This window comes from Carlito syrichta, unplaced genomic scaffold (assembly GCF_000164805.1).
Source record: "Carlito syrichta isolate Samal-C Ts95f unplaced genomic scaffold, Tarsius_syrichta-2.0.1 Scaffold309644, whole genome shotgun sequence".
Classification (NCBI taxonomy): Eukaryota; Metazoa; Chordata; class Mammalia; order Primates; family Tarsiidae; genus Carlito; species Carlito syrichta.
The window spans coordinates 31,285-51,811 of record NW_007253740.1 but is presented as its reverse complement, the minus strand read 5'-3'; the positions used below and the strand labels follow the sequence as shown (position 1 = coordinate 51,811).

Below are 20,527 nucleotides of genomic sequence, written 5' to 3'. Positions count from 1 at the left end.
TTTCTCACACACACACACACACACACACACACACACACACACACACACACATTACAGTTTTCTAACAACTTAAGTTATAAAGCTTGCAGGCATGATGTTCCTTCAGTCTCAAGTACTTCAGTGCGTATTTCATTTAAAAAAGGACACCCTTGACTGGGCGTGATGGCTCTGTAATCCCCGTACTTTGGGAGGCTGAGATCGGAGGATTGGTTGAGCCCAGGGGTTCAAGACCAGCTTGGGCAACAGCGAGACCTCATCTCTACTAAAAATTAAAAAATTAACTGGGCATGGTAGCATGTGCCTGTAGTCCCAGCTACTTGGGAAGCTGAGGCAGAAGGATCACCTGAGTTCAAAAGGTGGAGGCTGCGGTGGGCTGTGAGCATGCTACTGCACTCCAGCCTGGGCAACAGAGTGAGACCCCCAACTAAAAAAAAAAAAAAAAGAAATTAAAGAAGAGCACTCCTATGTGGACAGTATGTGACCAAAGTCAGTTCAGTTCATTAGCATAAACACAATCCTGTTCCCTCGTCTGCAGACCTTACTGAACTTTGCCAGTTACCTCACTGGTGTTCTTTATAACAAAAGAAAAAAATCTGGATGCAGATACATGATGGAATATCACACAGCCATAAAGAAGAACAAATTATGGACTTTGCAGCAACTTGGATGGATTTAGAATCTATCATACTCAGTGATCTAGCACAGAAACAAAGAACTGAGTACCACATGTTCTCACTCATAAGCAGACTCTGAACATTTACCGTAATACCATAAGAAAGGAATTGGCAGTCGTGGGAAACTGCCAGTTGGAGGGGTGGGGTAGAACACAACATCAATAAGCGTACCTGATCTCAAGCCAGGTGAAGTGAGGACCGAAGAGAGGCCCAAACTTTACCTGTATGGTGACCACTTGTATATCTAATCCTAAATTGTACCCCACATCTTTAAAATAAAGAAATAAAAATAAAAGGCAAAAAATAATTGGGGTGCAGCGTCCAGCCTTGGGGAGGATTTTGTGGGCTCAGACACAGAGCAGAGGCTCCCACACCTGCTTCTCTAGCTTTCTTCTTCCTTCTCAGCTTGAGAAGTGAAACTCAAATGCAGAAGCCTCCCTGAGATTCTGTGCTGTTTTCTGATCCAGGAGGAGCCTCGGTTGACCCCTCTGGGGCTTGGCTACAAGTTCAGCGTGAGATGGGCCCTGCACGGTGATGTCTCTCCCCTCTGCAGCATCGTGGGCTCATTCCAAGAACCTTTCACTAGTAGATACAGGCTTGAAACATTTTCTTTTTCCTAAAACTAAACCTTAAGAAAAAAAATCTTTTTTCAGGACTGTTTGCGGTGGCTCACGCCTATAATCCCAGCACTTTGGGAGGCTGAGGTGAGAGGATTGCCTGAGCCTACAGGTTCAAGACCAGCCTGGGCAACTTGGCAAGACCTCATATCTCAGTAAATCAAAAGGGTACCTGATCTCAAACCAGGCAAAGTGGGGACCAAAGCGAGGCCCAAACTTTACCTGTATGGTGACCAGCGTGCCTGTAGTTCCAGTTCCCTGAAAGGCTAAGGCTGAAGGATAGCCTGAGCCCAGCAGGTTCTAGGCTGTGGTAGCTGGGAGCATATCACTACCCTCTAGCCTGGGCAACAGAGTGAGACTCTGACTCAAAAAAAAAAGAGGAAAATTCCTAATTTTTTTCTTTCTGTTTTTCACTGGGTCTCTGGCATTTTTAAGGGCCTGGACGGGACAGTACTTAAATGGTGGCATTTCAGATGTGGTGGCGGGTTGAAATGGAAGCTATAGCCGGGCTCAGTGGCTCAGCCTGTAATCCCGCGCCTTGGGAAGCTGAGGTGAGCGGATTGCCTGAGCCCGCAGGTTCGAGACCCGCCTGGAGAGACCTCATCTCTACAATAAATCAAAATTAGCCGGGCATGGTAGCGCACGCCTGTAGTTCCAGGTACTTGGAAAGCTGAGGCGGAAGGATCGCCGGATCCCAGCAGGTCGAAGCTGCGGTGGCTGGGAGCGGCCACTGCACTCCAGTCTGGGCGACAGAGTGAGACTCCAACTAAAAAAAAAACCCCCAAAAACAAAAAAGGAAATGGAAACTATACAGAAGGAGGGGAGACCAGGCAATGTCCTCATGATCCTGCCACATATAAGGTGCTGCTTTCTCTGTGGCTTCCCTGGGTACCTGCCCCCGTCCATTACCTCTTGTTTTTTGTCTGTTTTCATCAAGAAACTTGGCTGAAACTGCTCTCTCGTATGACTCATGTGTATCCCTGTCTCCTTGTCCCCTTTCAACGTTGTAGTCCATGTTACACAGCCTCTTTTCTTTTTTTGTCTTATCCTCTTAAGTTTTAAAACAATCCAAATGTATGCCATGTAGTGGGGAAAATAGAAATTACTTCCTGCATGCAAAACCTCGTGGTTAACCTGCATTGAAAACCGAATTCCAGAGTCTCAAGCTCGCAGAAGAGGGTGTGTTGGCCCTGAAGTGTTACCACAAAAGGTGCTTGTTTAGACTCGCAGGGCTCTTGGGGTGCATAGTAGCGATAGCAGCTGCCTGACACATGCTGATAAAGAGTAGAATGAGTATGTCTAAGGAGGGCCAGGCCGGGCTGTTGGAAATCAAAATCTCATTAAGGTGAAACTCTTGTCCGGTTTCACATAAATGCTCCACGAGCAGGAAGTCCCACATGACCAGCTCCTTGCAGGCTGTTCTCACTGAATGACTCTGGGGCTTCTCATCCTTGCGCTGTTTCCTCTTCTTCGCCCTGTCTCCTCTTCCTCCTTCCTCCTCCTCCTCCTTTTTCTTCCTCCTCCTCCTCTCTTGTCAGAGTCTCACTCTGTCACCCAGTCTGGAGTGCAGTGTCATGATCCCGGCTCACCACAACCTCCAGCTTCTGGGCTCAGGTGATCCTTCCACCTCAGCCTCCTAAGGAGCTGGGACTACAGGCACGCATCACCACACCCAGCTGATTCTTTTGAATTTTTTGGTAGAGATGAGGTCTCACCGTGTTATCCAGGCTGGTCTCAAATTCTTGGGCTCAAAGGAGCCTCCTGCCTCAGCCTCTCAAAGTGCTGGGATTGCAGGCATGGGCCACTGTGCCTGGCCTGTTTTTACCTTCTGTCTCTTTTCTGAATTGAAAATGATTGTGGTCTTGTACATTTCATCGTTCCTTGCATGTTCCGGGAAACAGGTTGGCTTTGGAACCCTTGCCCACGAACATTGCTCCCTGCTTCCGTTTCAAGCGTGCTGAGCCGCTGTCCTGAAATCTGAAAATCCCTGAGTATTCATCTGCATTTAGACTCCCCGACCTGTCTCTGATGTTATCTCTAAGAGATACATACGGGGTTTGAAATGTTTCACTAAGCTTCTGTTTATGGAGAGGCTTGCAATGATGTCGCTTGGTGCTTTGGTCAAGGCCTACAAGCCGCAGCTCTCTTGCCATGCCTGGTGGCTACCAAATCTACTTCAACAGCTTGATGGAGAGGCAGACGACCGACTGGGGACAGGGCACCTGCTTTCCCCCATCTGGGTGCGTGCGTCTGACGCTGTGAGGAATAGGGAGGCAGAACCACACTCAGAACTGGAAAAGGCTGTGCTGCTTGGGAGCTCTAGGCAGGTTACCGGTGTGCAAGAGAAACTGCACCTTTAAAAGGATTGGGGCGTGCGGGGTACTCTGCCGTCCTGGCTTTGGGCTCGTTGGTTGTTTGCTTGCAAGCCTCCATCCAGGGAGCTGCTTGGAGTTCAGAGCAGTCACCTGTAGCCAGACCAGCCCATTCTAGTGCCAGGTAAGAGCTGGGCATTCACAGCATGATCCGTGCGAGACATGCGTGGGAAAGGATGCTGGGGTCAGAGCTACTAGAGCAAGTAGCACTGGAGCCTTGGTGGGTCACATGACACAGGTGCCCTTGGACATAAATGAGGACCAAAAAACCTCCCAAAAAACAGATCAAGAGATGTGTCATTGGAAGGAAAAGAAGCCCTGCAGAATTTATCCTTCAATACCTTTCCATTCTCTTACAAGATTTGTGGGGCTGGCTGGGCTTGGTGGCTTAGCCTGCGATCCCAGCACTTTGGGAGGCCGAGGTGAGTGGATTGCCTGAGTGTGAGAGTTCAAGACTCACCCGGGCAACTTGGTGAGACCTCGTCTCTACAATGAATCAAAAATTAGCCAGGCGTGGTAGCACGCCTATAGTTCTGGCTACTTGGAAGGCTGAGGCAGAAGGATCGCCAGAGCCCAGCAGGTCAAGGCTGTGGTGGCTGGGAGTGTGCCACCATAATCCAGTCTGGGCGACAGAGTGAGACTCCAACTCAAAAAAAAAAAAATTTGTGGGGAACGTCTGTTAGGAAACCATCACTTGGGTCCTCCCGTTTGGAGGTTTGATAAACAGAAGCCTGAGACTGCTGAGGACGCTTAGCTTTCTGGCTGTTGTTCTTTCCTCCAAGAGACTTCTTCAGACTCTCCTGTTTTTTTAATCTCCTTCCTCTACCCAGAGGCTTCCTCTGCTTTACTCTGTCTGTCTTCTTTCTTGACATCTACTGCTTTTGGTGACAATTTGCCCTGCATGTTGTCACCCTCCTTTATTTTATGACTAAAAGCCAAGATAGAAAGGTGATAATTCTTTCAGGAAATAGAATGTCAGGAGAAGAGAGAAGCTAGCTTGTAAATCAGATGAGTGGATGTTTTTTTCTTTTACAACTGTCTAAACAAAGTTTTTGAGTGCCAACTTCTCCCTAAAGAAAGCAATTAGATACTAACACCCTTTCCACTGGAAATATGCCTTATGTTCTTCTCAAGTGAGAATTCACTCTTTTTGTGAATTTCAATCTTATTCTGTTTTGCAAAATCCTTTTATGTTTTCTGCACCTCGAGGTATGAATTCCCTGTGGCAGGAAGAAGGAGGGACTTTCTAGGTGCCATCACCTGTCACTGGCCTCTGGGCAGAGGACCTGTAGCTCTTAACACTCAAGGAAAGGCTTAAACTAAGGCCAAGGATGGATTAAAGCAGATCCACAGTCAAACTTTTGCTCTTAAAACTGGTGTTTTTCTGTTAGTCTCCTTTATGGTTTTGTTTTCATATTGCTTTTCTTATTTTCTCTCTCTTTTGCTGTATAGGTTATATTTCCTTTACTCTTCTTAATGTTTTGGAAAAAAATATGCCATGTGTATAGATTCTAGTAGTGGTTATATTAAGTTTTCATAAGCATTCTTCTTTTTTTTTTTTAAAGACAAGTTCTCAGTATGTTACCCAGGCTGGAGTGAGAGGCTATTTACAGGTACAGTCATAAGCACACTACAGCTTTGAACTTCTTAATTCAAGAGATCCTCCTGCCTCAGCCTCCAGCTGGGACTTCAGATGGTTGCCACGCTGCCCAGACTTATAAGCATTCTTTAACCTGTTTGTTTGTAGTACTCAAAGTCAAGGATGACACATTACTTTTTTTTTTTTTTTTTGAGTTGGAGTCTCACTCTGTCACCCAGACTGGAGTGCAGTGGCCGCTCCCGGCCACCGCAGCCTCGACCCGCTGGGCTCCGGCGATCCTTCCGCCTCAGCCTTCCGAGCAGCCAGAATTACAGGCGTGCGCTACCACGCCCGGCTGATTTTTTGATTTATTGTAGAGATGAGGTCTCGCCAAGTTGCCCAGGCGGGTCTCGAACCCGCGGGCTCAGGCCATCCACTCACCTCAGCCTCCCAAAGGCGCGGGATGACAGGCTGAGCCACCGAGCCCGGCTGACACGTTACTTCTTGAATCTTTTCTTTGACAAGGAAAACCGGACATATTAATACTTTGAGTTCCTCTTCTTCTCCAGTCTACTTCCTGAACTATTGTTATTAATATTTTAATATTAGTATAATACTTACATAACATACGCTAATGACTATTTAAAACCATTTAGTCTTTGATATTCTGTTATGTAACCTGTGTTTATAAAAATTATTCATAGCCTATTTCAGGGCTGAGACTAGAGTGAGATAAGGAAGGCCCTAGGCTTGAATGCGGAATTTAGGAGGAGGCCAAAAGTCTCAATAATTAGGATAAATGATGCTTTAATGCAGTATTTCATAACCAAAATTAACAAAACATCAACATTTTACATAAAGGCAGTGTCTTAGCTTGGGCTGTTGTAATGAAAAGCTATAGACTGGGTGGCTGAAACAACAGAAATTTATTTCTCAGTCTTGGAGTCCTAGAAGTCCAAGACCAGGTTCCAGTCAATTCCGCCCAAAGATTTGTGTTGAGAGTTCTCTTCTCGGCTTGCTGATGGCCACCTTCCCACTGTATCCACACATGGCCGTTCCTTGGGGTGTGAGTGTGGAGGGCAACTGACCTCTGGTCTCTCTTCCTGTTCTTTTAAGGTTACTAATTCAATTGCATCAGGACCTTACTCTTTTGACCTCATTTAATCTTGGTTACTTCTGTAAAGACCCTATCTCCAAATAGTCACCTTGGGGGTTAGGACTTCAGCTTATGAATTTTGGGGGGGGGGCACAAACATTCAGTCTATAGCAGATGGGACCCAACAGGATGGAGGTTAGGGTGGAGCAAATGAGGTTGAGTCCCACAGGACTCTCCCTTTCTTTGTTTTTTTTTTTGAATTGATTGCAATTTTAAAATATTATGTTAAAATATCATTTATCTTAGCCAGGCATAGTGCCATGCACCTGTAGTCTCAGCTACTCAAGAGGCTGAGGTGGGAAGTCCATTTGAGGCCAGGAGTTCGAGGCTGCAGTGAGCTTGGATCACGCCATTGCACTCCGCCTGGGCAACAGAGCAAGTCTGTATCCTCTGCAGCAGCTCATTGTAGAACTTCCTTTTCTCAGCACATATTTGTTTGGCTTTCTACAGTGTTCTTCTCTTATTTCCCATTCTCAGTGTTAATTTTAATTCTGCAGATGCCAAGTTAGTTTCCTCATCACTATCCCTTGATGCATCCATCTCGCTTTTCTCTTCAGCCTGTTCTCTTCTTCTCACTTTCTATTCTTGTTTCATAGAGTCTGTTTTATCCTACATCATGCTGAGGACACTCCTTTCCTAGTGTATCCAGAACATTTTTCCCTGACATTTTATATTAGAAATCTCAGAGACATATTTTATCTCTAAACCTTCTTGAGAATAATATTTCTCTTCCCGAGCTCTGTACGGCCCTTTTTATTCACTCCAAGTAAGAATTTTTCTTCCTCATCCCCAAATGAGACAGGTCTATCCAGACTCCTAAACCCATCACCATGTTTTGGAGCAGCAGGACTGGTCTGAGATGGGCTTCTGTCTTGTCCTCACCCACTGGTTCCTTGACACTCTGACTCCATAGAGTACACAGAAATACTCATGTGACTCGAGCATGCATTGCTACCTTTACTCACCTGTCCTGGCCTTTGTCTGTCCCGGGATGCACCGTACCACTGTCGGGCCAGAGTCTATTGCCTGCCCTGTTGTGTCCTGGGTTACCATCATTGGGTCACTGTGGGATGGAGGGGAGGCAGGGACAGAGTTGAAATATGAAACAAATGAAGAACATTGTCCTGAGTGTTTAGGCAAGCAGATCTCTTTTTTTCCCCCTTAGTGTTTTTTAAGACGGTCTAATTTTCCTAAACGATGTTTACTGCTTATGTAATAAAATTTTAAAATTTAAAATATGGGACAACTGCCCAGTGTTTAAGATCTGACTCCGATTCAAGGAATCTGAGGCAGGAGTTAGTTAGCAGGACAGAGAAGAAGTATCCATCCATTTCTTTTATGGCAGATTCTGGCATCTTGAGTCCTGGGTTTGTTAGTCCAATCCACCTACCTTATTATATTATTTATGGACAGTTCTCTCAAGTCCTGGTGTTAGCTCATCTTTAGACTTTGGTTTTAGTGTTGTAGGCTTTTGCCTTACATCGAGGGCAGCTATATGAATGCCCCCCCCCCCTTTTTTTCTTTTTTTGAGATGAGGTCTCATTCTGACGCCCAGGCTGGAGTGCAGTGGCACAATCATGGCCTCAAGCCTCGACCTCCTGGGCTCAAGCAATCCTTCCCCCTCAGCTTCGCAAGTAGCTGGGACTACAGGTGCTCACCACCATGCCTAGCTAAATTTTTTATTTTTGTAGAGACAAGGTCTCACTATGTTGTCTAGGCCAGTCTCGAACTCCTTGTCCTCAAGCGATCCTCCTGCCTTGGCCTCTCAAAGTGCTGGGATTACAGGTGTGAGGCACTCCACCTGGTTCTTTTTGCCATTAAAAAAATGTGCTCATATACACATGACATGAAATGTATCATCTTAACCATTCTTGTATGTATTTCTCAGTAGCGTTAAGTACATTCACATCGTGGTGTGACTGATCTCCAAAACTCTTCTCATCTTGCAAAACTGAACCTTTAGACTGTTAGACAATCACTCCTTATTCGCATCCATCCATTCCCTGGCTTCTGTCAGTCTTCATTCTACCTTCTGTCTCCGTTTTGTCCATTAAAAAAAATTTTTTTAGGAGGCTGTGATGCTCACTCTTCTTTAAATTTGCTGTCTCTGAATATTTGAATAGTTACTCATGCACTCAGTACATTCATCTCGAGCGTGCATTATTTGCTAGACCATATTCTAGGTTCAGGGGACACATCCATGAGCAGGGGCAATATTGTCCCTGCCCTCAAGGAGCTGACCTTCCAGGGAGGCAAGCAAGACAATCAGCAAGTAAATGAGTTCAGACAGTGAGTCCCTTGAAGGCGGTATGCAAGTAATCTGACACAGAGTGCCTCTGGTAGTGCTACACTGGCCAAGGAGGTCCTGGAAGGCCTCTCCGAGCAAGTGATGGTTAGCTGGCCCCTAAATATACGTAGGAGACTTCCTCTCCAGTGTCGAAGGACTGGAGGAACAGTGCTCTGGGAAGAAGGACCAGCATGCACAAAGCTCTAACACCTGTGAACTTGACTGGTCTGAGGAATGGGAAAAAGATACCCATGTGAGTTGGGCGCGGTGGCTCAAGTCCGTCATCCCAGCACTTTGGGAGGCTGTGGTGAGAGGATTGCCTGAGTCCAGGGACTCAACACCAGCCTGGGCAACTTGGCGAGACCTTGTCTCTACAAAAAGTCAAAAATTAGCCGGGCATGGTGGCGTGTACCTGTGGTTACAGCTACTTGGAAGGCCAAGGCGGAAGGATCTCCTGGGCCCATCACGCCCTACCTCCCTGGCTAAGAGGCCAATACCAGAAGGCTTCAGGGGAGGCCTGCCTCTGTAACTTCCCCAGCAGGATATCTAGGTGGGACAAGATGCTGCAATTAACCAAGGAGGGACACCAGACCCAGTTGCAGGAGAGAGAGGGTCTAGGGGGAGCTCAGCACAGGGTGTGAGAGGTGGCCTAAGTCCTCTAACCAGACCCATCAACCTGTGGTGGCTGTGAGTTTACCACAGCACTCCAGCCTGGGTGACAGTGAGACTCCTACTCAACCCCCCCCCCCCAAAAAAAAACCCCACATGGCTTGAGCATGGTGAACAAGGGGGTGGGTGAGGAGGCTGGGTGGGCTCTTGTCACTCGGGCCCTAGGGGAGAGCCAGGCAGCTTGGATTTTACTTCAGTTGCAGTGAGAAGCTGCTTGAGGCTTTTAAGCAGCTGAGTTAGGTGATCTAATACTTGACTTTAAAAAAAAATTACTGGGTGCAGTGGCTCACGCCTGCAATCCCGGCACTTTGGGAGGACGAGGCAGGAGGATTGCCCGAGCCCAGGAGTTTGAGACCAGCCTGGGCAACATAGTGAGATCTCGTCTCTCAAAAAAGAAAATCTAAAACTTAAGTCGTGCTTACCTGTAGTCCCAGCCACTAGGGAGGCTGAGGCGGAAGGATCCGCTGAGCCCAGAAGTTTGAGACTGCAGTGAGCCATGATCGTGCCACTGCACTCTAGCCTGGGCCACAGATTTAGACTTTGACTCAAAAAAAAAAAAAAAGGAGATCTGTGCATAAAAATATACTTGGATTGGATAATACTGCACACAGCAGCACAAACATGTGTCAGCACATATATAATCGTCTCACTTGCCCCTATTAAATTTCTGCCACCAGATTCCCCCAGGAAAACCTTGGGAAAGTTTGGGATACATGTAGCTTTTCCCCCGAGTGACTGTAGTGAAGAAGCTGACAGATATGATTGCCTTCTGGACTGAACATCTGAGACCCTGAATGGTTGAATTTTAATTCACAAGCCAGTCTTCACTCCACCCTCACCCTTACCACTTATTCTTGCTCTTAGACGAGGACAGAATCCCCAGCGTGTCAGCTGAGCGTGAGGTCTGTTTATTTTCATGGTAGAATTGCAATGGGGTGGAGAAGTCTATCTCTGGCTACTCCTGTTCCCATTAATAGGCATATAAAAGTTTTCTATAGCCGGGCTCGGTGGCTTAGCCTATAATCCCGCGCCTTTGGGAGGCTGAGGTGAGTGGATTGCCTGAACCTGCGGGTTCGGGACCCGCCTGGGCAGCGAGACCTCATCTCTACAATAATAAATCAAAAAATCAGCCGGGCATAGTAGTGCATGCCTGTAATTCCGGCTACTCGGAAGGCTGAGGCGGAAGGATCGCCGGAGCCCAGCAGGTCGAGGCTGCGGTGGCCGGGAGCGGCCACTGTACTCCAGTCTGGGCGACAGAGTGAGATTCCAACTCAAAAAAACAAAAACAAAAACAAAAAAACCCAAAAGTTTTCTATAATCATATACGATCCTTAGAAAATAATGGTAGAGTCAAAAGTCTTTATCCCCCCCTAAGGAGTGAGGAGAGGATTAGGAAAATGCTTTGCGTTTACCAGATTGGTATTTAGAAAAGCGTTTCTTGGACGGATGTGGTGGCCCATGCCTGTGATCTCAGCACTTTGGGAGGCCAAGGAGGGAGGATTGCTTGAGCCCAGGAGTTCCAGACCAACCTTGGGCAACATAGCAAGACCTCGTCTCTACAAAAAAATTGAAAAAATAGCTGGCCATGGTGGCATGTGCTTGTAGTCCCAGCTACTTGGGAGGCTGAGGCGATAGGATCGCCTGAGCCCAGGAGGTCAAGGTTGTGGTGAGCCGTGATTGTGCCACTGCACTCCAGCCTGGGCGACAGAATGAGACCCTGACTTGGAAAAAAAAAAAGTGGTTCTTGCTAGAATGGAAGGAGAACACCAGTCCTTGGTGATGGAACTTCCTGACATATTCCACACCCTGAGGGCAGGGACGGCGTTGTGAGCCACTGTAGATCTCATTTCTGAACTGTGGTCATTATATCATGTGGCATTTAAACCACATTTTGAGCGGCCAATTTTTGCTAACATCTGACTTTGGGTCTTTTATTGTAAGTATTTAATAATATTTTTAAGAAGTTCAAAGAAAACAAAAACAAAAAAACTGTCTTTATCTTGCTTTGGTAAAATGGAAATTGATTTTGTCCAGGTTTGGGGAGAGAAGCAGCCTGTCATGCTTCTGCTCTTGACAGTATAGCATATAGAAACTAGTTCATACATGGATGAGCAGAACCCACACTTGGCACTGTCCTCCAAACAAACCCACTGTGTTTTACATGGGGCCCATTTTAAGTAGGTCTTTCCCAGGGTAGACCTGCATGACTACAGTGAGGTATGGGCATTTCATGAGCGGTCGATGTTTTGGAAAATGCCTGGCATCATTCTAGGTCTTTATTTCAGAAAACATCCTGGGATGGCACGGGCCCAAGTCGCATTCCACAGAGCAGCTGAAAAACGGGACACTTGGCTCCCTGCCATCAGCCAGTGCCAACATCACCTGGGCAATTTTACCCAACTCCACAGAAGATGAGCCTGCCTTACAGCCAGAGCCAGAGGTAAGCTAGCCGTCCTCTCTCGGGCACGTTCGTGGCTGGTGTCATCGCTTGTTCAGAAATACGGTGATTATATTTGTAACTTGCTCATCTCTCTGTTATAAGAGAAGACAAATTATAAAATGGAGGAATTTTCTGGAGAGACGCAATCAGCGATGTGCATGCCTGGCACTTCCCTTGTTCTTGCGTCTGGCAGCTGCCGTGGGTGAATTGTGATCCTGGAAGGAGGGGGCCTCCTATTTTCATGGAAATAGGAGTCGTTTTAACTCAAAGTGGGAGACAGTCTAACGGACCCATTAAAACGATGCCTTATTGACATGCCGGCAGCAGTTGCAATATATTATGTCGCTCCCCGAATTATGGCTTCTCCGTGCGGTTCCTGCTCATCCAAGCTCCTTCCTCGCACGCTCGACTCCTGCATGCTCCTGAACCGGGCCAGGAGCCGGGGGCTGTGACCGAGTCTTCTGGAAGGTGTTGCACTGCAGCCCAGGCCCAGGCTGCAGAGGGCACCGGCCTGCCTTGACGGGAGGAACAGCCTTTGCAGGACGACCAGCCAGGCTCCCGGGGGCTTCCTGGACTCCGTCACCTGCCCCACCCGCCTGGGCTCTCCTATCCCTGCCCCTACATGGCAGCTGGCAGGGAGCCAATTGCAGCCTTTGCTTTTGTCGATTTGACTTGGTGTCGTGAGTTCTTTTTTGCCGTTTCTTTTTCTCTGGATGCACGTGTCCTCTCGATATGGTTTCTCATGCCGGGCTGCGGCTACCTTTGACCATGTGTTAGAGGTGGTTGTTAATTTCAGCTGAAAACATTTTAGCCTGAGAACTGGAGAACGCTTACAAAATCTATTGAATAAGGTTGAAAGTCCTGTTCCCTCCCACCCCAGGCAGCTTCAATCATATGGTCTTGGTTGGTGATCCACTGACCTTTTTCTCCAAGCTTCCCAGGATCATATTCTCTGACAGTGACTTAGTAGCGTAGCTCGTACAGAGACAGATTCGTCTGCCCACAGATATTTCATTAGTATCTTTAAGGTGCTCTAGCAGAGTGTGGAGGGAACAGGGGCTGTGCACTTTTGAGAAGCATTTAAACTGTAGGTACAAGGAGTTTCGGACTGAAAAAATAGCACGCAGCTAATGTACAGGTGAACTGGAAGGTAAGTTGGCAACTGTGTAAATGGTAGAAAAGTGAGTTATTAAATCTTTAGTAATTATTTTTTTTTTTTGAGTAAGAGTCTCACTGACCCCAGGCTGGAGTGCAGTGGCATGCTTATGGCCACCACAGCCTCAACTTACTGGACTCAGGTTATCCTTCCACCTCAGCCTCCCAAGTAGCTGAAACTACAGGTGTGCCCTACACACCTGGCTAATTTAAAATTTTTTTTTGTAGAACCATGTTGCCCAGGTTGGTCTCAAACTACCGGGCTCAGGCAATCCTCCTGCCTCGACCTCCCAAAGTGCTGGGATTACAGGCATGAGCCACCGCGCCCAGCCTAGTAATCATTTCTTTTTTTTTTTTTGAGTTGGAGTCTCACTCTGTCACCCAGACTGGAGTGCAGTGGCCACTCCTGGCCACCGCAGCCTCGACCTGCTGGGCTCCAGTGATCCTTCTGCCTCAGCCTTCCAAGTAGCTGGAACTACAGTCGTGCGCTACCACGCCCAGCTCATTTTGATTTTATTGTAGAGATGAGGTCTTGCCAAGTTGCCCAGGCGTGTCTCGAACCCGCGAACTCAGGCAGTCCACTCACCTCAGCCTTCCAAACGCGCGGGATTACAGGCTGAGCCACCGAGTCCGACTCATTTTTTAGGTCTTCATTTCCAGTAGCATTCTTGGGCAAAACCTAACGGGAGCTAATTACATACTTATCAGGGCCACCGGTGTTCCTTACTCTGGAACCCTTAGTGTTCCTTCTGCTTTTGCCTGGTAGGTGCCCCTGACCCCCAAAGTTTGAGAGGCCAGGTCTCTTACTTGTACAGAAAATTATTGCTTGCTTGGCCTTACCAGCCAGTAGCATTACAAAAGATAGTATATAAACGTCCATGAGAAATAACTGGCTCCCAAGTTCAGCTTTTAAAATATATCCCAAAGAAAAAGAACTAGCCCGAACTTCGTTCATTATGTTAGGGACTGTCATTAATTTTTAGCTGTCATTTTTGTCATCAATGGTTTTGTCAGCACCGTATACAATTTTGTTTGATGATTCCATATAGCAGTGAGAGACTTATATAGAGTGAGGTGGTGTCGGGATGGTTGTCTGAGAAGGGAGACTTAGGGTCCTTCTGCAAAGACTCCCCTCATTTTTCCCATCGACTGCTCTGGTAGATGGTTCTCAAAACCCGAACAGCTGGTGTTGGTTGGATGCTATTTTTCTTTGTAGGCCGTTGTGTTTTTTCACATTTTCTCTCTGAGTGGTCGAAGAAGCTAGCGATATCCTCCCTATGGTTTTTCTGTCAGAAAAAAGGAAAGTGTTTCCATGGTCTCATTTCCGTACAATTTGGAGAAATAACTCTATAAGAAATGAAGGAAAATTTCCAGAGGCTAAGAATTCCTTGGGAGAAGGTTCCTTAACCTTTTTGATGTAGAGAATATAGTTACCTATGTGAGGGATTGTTGGGTGACTAATTTTTTTTGTTTTTTTGAGTTGGAGTCTCACTCGGTCGCCCAGACTGGAGTGCAGTGGCCGCTCCCAGCCACCGCAGCCTCGACCTGCTGAGCTCCGGCGATCCTTCCACCTCAGCCTTCCAAGTAGCTGCAACTACAGACGTGCGCTACCACACCTGGCTAATTTTTTGTTTTATTGTAGAGATGAGGTCTCACCAAGTTGCCCAGGCGGGTCTTGAACCCGCGGGCTCAGGCAATCCACTCACCCCAGCCTCCCAAGGCGTGGGATTACAGTCTGAGCCACCGAGCCCATCTGGGTGACTAATTTTAAGAATGGTGGTTATTATGGTACTTGGGCTAAATTAACTATTCTGGTTTATGGTTTCAATCATGTTAGGTCTTTGGGGAGAACAGTTAGGATACAAAGGTCCCTCCTCTCTGCTGGTTCAGGCTTACCATAAAATAACTTACTTCTGGAAAAATCATGCATGTTCGAGCTCAGTCTGTTTAATTCCCAGCAAAATAAAAGCTCGAAGAGCAGTGTGTGTTTAATATATGAGTTCGAAGAGAGTCGCAGTTGGCTCTGTTATCAAATGCAGTCGATCTTGGAGTTTCATTCTGCCGGGGCTAGAACTAACAAAATGTGAAAATGAAATATTCTTCCATAATGAAATGAATGAGGATCTTGGTTTTACCTGTTAGTAGAACAATTGCTCCACTCTCTCAAGCATTTGAAATGTCAGTTCAGATAGAAAAAAGGTTTTTGTGCTTCTTTGTCAAACATGCCTCGTTTCAGGACCAGAAGAAGGGTGATTGGCATAGACACTGCGGACTGGGTCTCTTGACGTTCCTTCCACTCTCTTGAATGAAGAGATTGAAAACCTGAGCTTCACGTCCCAGACTTTCTTAGAGTCAGATTCCTTTTTTTTTCTGTCAGAGTCTCACTCTGTTACCCAGGCTGGAGTGCAGTGGTCTGTTCATGGCCACCACAGCCTTGACTTCCTAGGCAGAGGTGATGCTCCCATCTCAGCTTCCCGAGTAGCTGCAACTACAGGCATGTGCCACCACACCTGGGTGATTTGGGGGTTTTTTCTATAGAGATGAGGCTTGGAGATGGGATATTCAGCCTGTATAGAACAGTTCTACCACCCCCAAGTTCCCTTGTGTCCCTTATAGCCAAATCTTCCCTCTACCCCTGGACAACCGTGGATGCTTCCTGTCCTTAGAGTTTTTGTCTTTTCTAGAACACTTCGTATCAGCGGAACCAGGTGGTGTGAAGACTTTTGAGGTGGGCTCCTTCCACTCAGCATAATGCATTGGAGATTCATCCATGTTGTTATGTGAATCATAGCAGCTCGTTCCTTTTTGTTGAGTAGCATCCACTGGGCCACGACTCATTTATCCATTATCCATTCTCTAGTTGGAGAACATTTGGTACACTTTACAATCTTCCTCAGAAACTCCGCAGATACAGTGGAAAAGGAAAGCAATGAAAACTAATGTTGTGTTAATTATTTGAGGCAACTGTTTGGTGCCTGGGCACTAACCTTAGAACAGTCAGTGCTATTAATCCCACCCCCGGGGACTCTAAGCAGAGGATTTTCAAACCTGCACCTCTAGAGCAATCCCATCATCTCTGCCATCCACTCCTGTCAACCTCCATGTTGCTTGTGCCAGTTAGAAGCTTTACCTAGTTAATTGTCCGAATTTTAGTGGCAACAGTTGCTACCAGGAGACCATGCACCTCCTATTCCCCAAATCTAGCAGGTGTAGAAAGACTTCTCATCATGTCCGTACGTGCTAGGCACTAGATCAGTGTATATGTCAGCCAAATGAACTTTGGTAGAAAATGGCGGCCTGGCACGGTGGCTCAAGCCTGTAATCCCAGCACTTTGGGAGGCTGAGGTGAGAGGATTGCCTGAGTCCAGGGGTTCAAGACCAGCCTGGGCAATTTGGTGAGACCTTGTCTCTACAATAAATAAAAAAATTAGCCGGGCGTGGAGGTGCACGCATGTAGTTCCAGCTACTTGGAAGCCTGAGGCAGAAGGATCACCTGAGCCCAGCAGGTCGAGGCCGCAGTGATTTTGAGCATGACAGAGTGAGACTCCAACTCAAAAAAAAAAGAAAATGACTCAATTGAATTTCAAGTAAGCATGTCATAATTCCTCTTCCCTAAGAGAGGAGAAGGTTTTAAGAATAACAGAAGGAGACATATAAAAGATTTAGCTGAGTTCTGCCACAAGAAGAACTGCCATGCTCTCAGTTGAATTGCCATTTTAGCACTGAACTTTTGAACTACTGAATAAAGCTGTCGATTGAAATCCTCTGACTTTCAGGTTGAAGCCTGGCCAGTACAATCCCCTCAGCCTGTTTTTCTCATATCTGTAGTCTTCATAAATGCACAGATAGATGTACACTGATGAAGATGCATAAATGTGTCTAGGAACTGGGCTCGGTGGCTCAGCCTGTAATCCCAGCACTTTGGGAGGCAGGGGTGAGAGGATTGCCTGAGTCCAGGGGTTCGAGACCAGCCCGGGCAACATGGCAAGATCTCGTCTCTACAATAAATTTTGAAAAAATTAGCTGGGCGTGGTGGCATGCGCCTATAGTTCCAGCTACTTGGAAGGCTGAGACATTAGGCTCACCTGAGCCCAGCAGGTTGAGGTCGCGATGGCTGTGAGCGTGCCACTGCACTCCAGCCTGGGTGGGCAACAGAATGAGATTCAGACTCACACACAAAAAAGGAAGTTTGGGGATAATAGGATTACCCCACAACACACTACTCCTTAGCTCATCGTCAACAGACTGCATCTCCTTCTCAGAGTCTATAGAAGAGATACTTTTTTTCTTGTGATCACAAAATATTAGGATAGTCCATAGGAGTCCAGTGGCTACTCCGCAAACCAAAGTGACTGACTCACTTGGCGAAATCACAAAACCGGTCCTTGGGAGAAAGGAAACTGACAGCTGGGCTTCTTTCTCCCAAGCTAGTGCCCTTTCCTTAAACCACACCTTTCAGGTAGGATTCTTTCAGATGCAAATAACAGGAAATCCAGTAATTAGCAGCTCAAACAACCGTGAACTTAGTTTTCTCACAAAAGGATTCTGGCAGCAGATGTTCCAGGTTTGGTGCAATGGCTATCCTATCCATGGCCCCAAAGATGTAGATTTCTTCCGTTTTTCCTGCTGTTGGCTTTTTGTCCTCACGCTTGTCACTTTGTGGTTGCAGCATCATGACTGTGGACCCAAGCACTGAATCCTCCTTTAGAAGGAAGGAAGAGATATGGGATTCTTCTCAAGACATTGTCTTTTTATTTGTGAAGGGGAGCCCCTTAGTCTGCTTGTCCTGGTGTCTCACAGTCAGCACTGGATCAGTCTCCTACCCCAAGACCTAAAACTGGTAGAAGGTAACTGGGTTTTCATGAGTCACCCTCCCTGGCTATGGAGGAAGGTGCCCTACCTGAGATTAGAGGGATTTTGGATCCCAGAAAGACCAGAAATGGGATTTTGTTAACCAGGGAGAAGAGGGTAATGACTTTTGGGTAGTAACAGATCATGTCTGCTCTACTTCTTAATCTCCCCTGAGCAGCTTGTCTTCATGCAGTGGGTATTTTCAGCTCCCGCAAAATTTCTCACCTGGCTGCTTCATCTCATAGACCAAACTGAGGGCAGACCCCATGTCGAATTCTTCTCTGGAGACTCCAAAATATTTAGGAGAGCACGATGCATGTGGTAGTTACTCTGTAAATATTTAATAACTGAATGTGAGTGAGGAGATCCACTGGTATTTTCATAACTAGCACACTCCCCGTCAGTCTCGTCTCTTCTGTGCTCCTCCCTGAGGGACATAGGACTTAATCTTTTGTTGCCATAAGGAAAGATTCATTAGTGGCCAGTGTCCTGGAGCGCTCCAGGGAGAAGTCTCTTCTGTTCACTGGTCCATGTCTAGCCATTGGCCATGATCGGCGAACCAACAGATTCTGGATGGTTGTGGTTATATGTGGAATTCTTATAGCCCTTTCGAGGAGCTACTGAGGGCATTCCACGTAGGTCATACCACTATGGAAATGGACAGGGATTTGAGCATCTCGATTTTTTTTCTTTTCCTCTTCTGGCTGTTGGACTGGAAAGAAAGTGGTTTACCTTTCTGACAGATGCAGAAGATAAGCCTCATAGGTATCAGACCAGCAGAACTTATTAAAAATTGGAAGAATCTGGATTGCTACTTATGCTTGAAAATACGTCACTCCATTGTTGGATTGTTCTGTGTTGTGTAGATTACTCATCTATGCAATTATTTGTTTATTCAGTAAATACTGAGCTCCTACTTTGTGCTGGGCATTGAATGGAACCTTTCTTTTTTTTTGAGTTGGAATCTCACTTAGTCGTCCTAACTGGAGTGCCCTGGCACTCTCCCGGCCACCACAGCCTCGACCTGCTGGGCTCCAGCGATCCTTCCCCCTCAGCCTTCCAAGTAGCCGGAACTACAGGCACGTGTTACCCCGCCCGGCTAATTTTTGATTTATTGTAGAGATGAAGTCTCGCCAAGTTGCCCAGGTGGGTCTTGAACCTGCGGGCTCAGGCAATCCACTCACCTCGGCCTTCCAAAGTGCTGGGATTACAGGCTGAGCCACCGAGCCAGTCACCTTCTCTACAGCCCAACAGCATAACCCTCACACACACACCTAAGCCCTGTGTGTATTTTTCAAGAACTTGTCAGACTTGGTTGCTGGCAGCTTTCATGAGCTCTCTGACCACAAGGCATGAGAGTATAATTTCCTGTGTCTCTCTGGGGAGGGGGTTTTTTCAGCGTATGCTGCTTTTTTAAGGACGTTTTCTTCCCTCCATCCCTTTTCCCTTCCTCTTTCTCTCTTCTTTTTTCATGGGTGATAATAAACTTTTGTCTTTTCATGGGTGTTTCCTTTACACGAGAGGAGTGGAATGTAGCGGAGGGTGGCAACCCATGCCTTTGCTGGGGCCAGTAGGATGTGTTTCGGTGTTTGTAATGAGCTTTGACACTAGAATAAGGGTCTAGAATAAGCGAGTCTTCGAGGGTAGTCTTAGGAATTTTCGCCATATGGCCTTCCTTCTTTTCCCTCCCCCAAGGCCAGCGTGGCTTTGTGACATAAACACCCACTAGAGTGTAGGGAAGGATGCTACCCTCATTTGCCCATTGTGAGCTGGAGGCACATGAAAAAAATCAGCCCCCTCCCCAAGTAGTTTAATCTCTCCTGTTCTGCAGCAGTACTCAAAGGATTAAGCGCTTTGAAACTGGTGAATGGAAAGGGTTTGAAGCAGGACGGTGCTGAGTCTGTGTTTTCCCTCCTTCCTCCGTGATTCTCTTTTCCTTGCCGTCATTCTTGTTGCCATGAAGGGAGCAAGTCAGATCTGAACCGGAGGAGAGGAGAGTTGGAGAGATTGGAGCAGTGCGATGCGAACGTTTTTCGTACTCCGTTGTTTGGGGTATTTAGTCTCACTCTAAATGTGGCCCCAAATTTCACAGCTCTCTCTGCTTCCTTCTCACTTGCCTAGTTCCATGAAATTACACCCGTCGAAATGAGCGCCTCACCATCTGCCTGCCTTACATTTTTATTTGCCCACGGTGAATGACTGTTATCAAGGTGATTGATTTATTTGCCGGCTCTGATGACGTTCACGTTCCGAAGATGGAGCGTCGACGCTCAGAGACTTACAATCTTGGAGAAAGAACGTTATGGAAGAAAAGAGTAAAATATTTCTCGTGTACGCTTTGGGCTTTGAGTTCTGGTGTCACTTGAATTGAGTTCTGTCGATGGCTGATGGCACTGTGTGTGGCAGGGGCTTCTTGTGTGTTAATAATTGTAGATGTTTAATTTTTTTGGCAATGATGATAGGGACGAGCAGCTAGACAGAAGGTGGGTTGTGTGTATACTGTGTATGAAACGGAGGGAGTGAGCGAACTATAGAATTGTCTGAGTTCTGATGGTGCTTTCCAGAATCTATGGATGTTGGACTCAGCCATTTCTGTAATACTTGGACACATTGTGCCCAAGTATTTGGCTGTGTTTGGCTGTCCATCACCCCAAGACCATAGTCCTCCTTGCCCCTGCAGATACGGGAGCAGCCAGGGCCAGTGGGATGGGCTTCATGCAGTGCTCA

The 20,527-nt window shown here is 46.8% G+C and overlaps 1 protein-coding gene across 1 annotated transcript in view; it reads left to right on the top strand.

Moving 5' to 3' along the window:
• Positions 1 to 20,527, top strand: part of LOC103269941 (oxysterol-binding protein-related protein 10) — a gene marked incomplete at its 3' end in the record, with an annotated part of 185,275 nt that overhangs the window by 137,666 nt on the left and 27,082 nt on the right. The window contains exon 7 of the mRNA XM_021717317.1: positions 11,640 to 11,794. Coding sequence (XP_021572992.1) covers positions 11,640 to 11,794 — 155 coding nt within the window. The remainder of the gene's footprint in view (positions 1 to 11,639; positions 11,795 to 20,527) is intronic.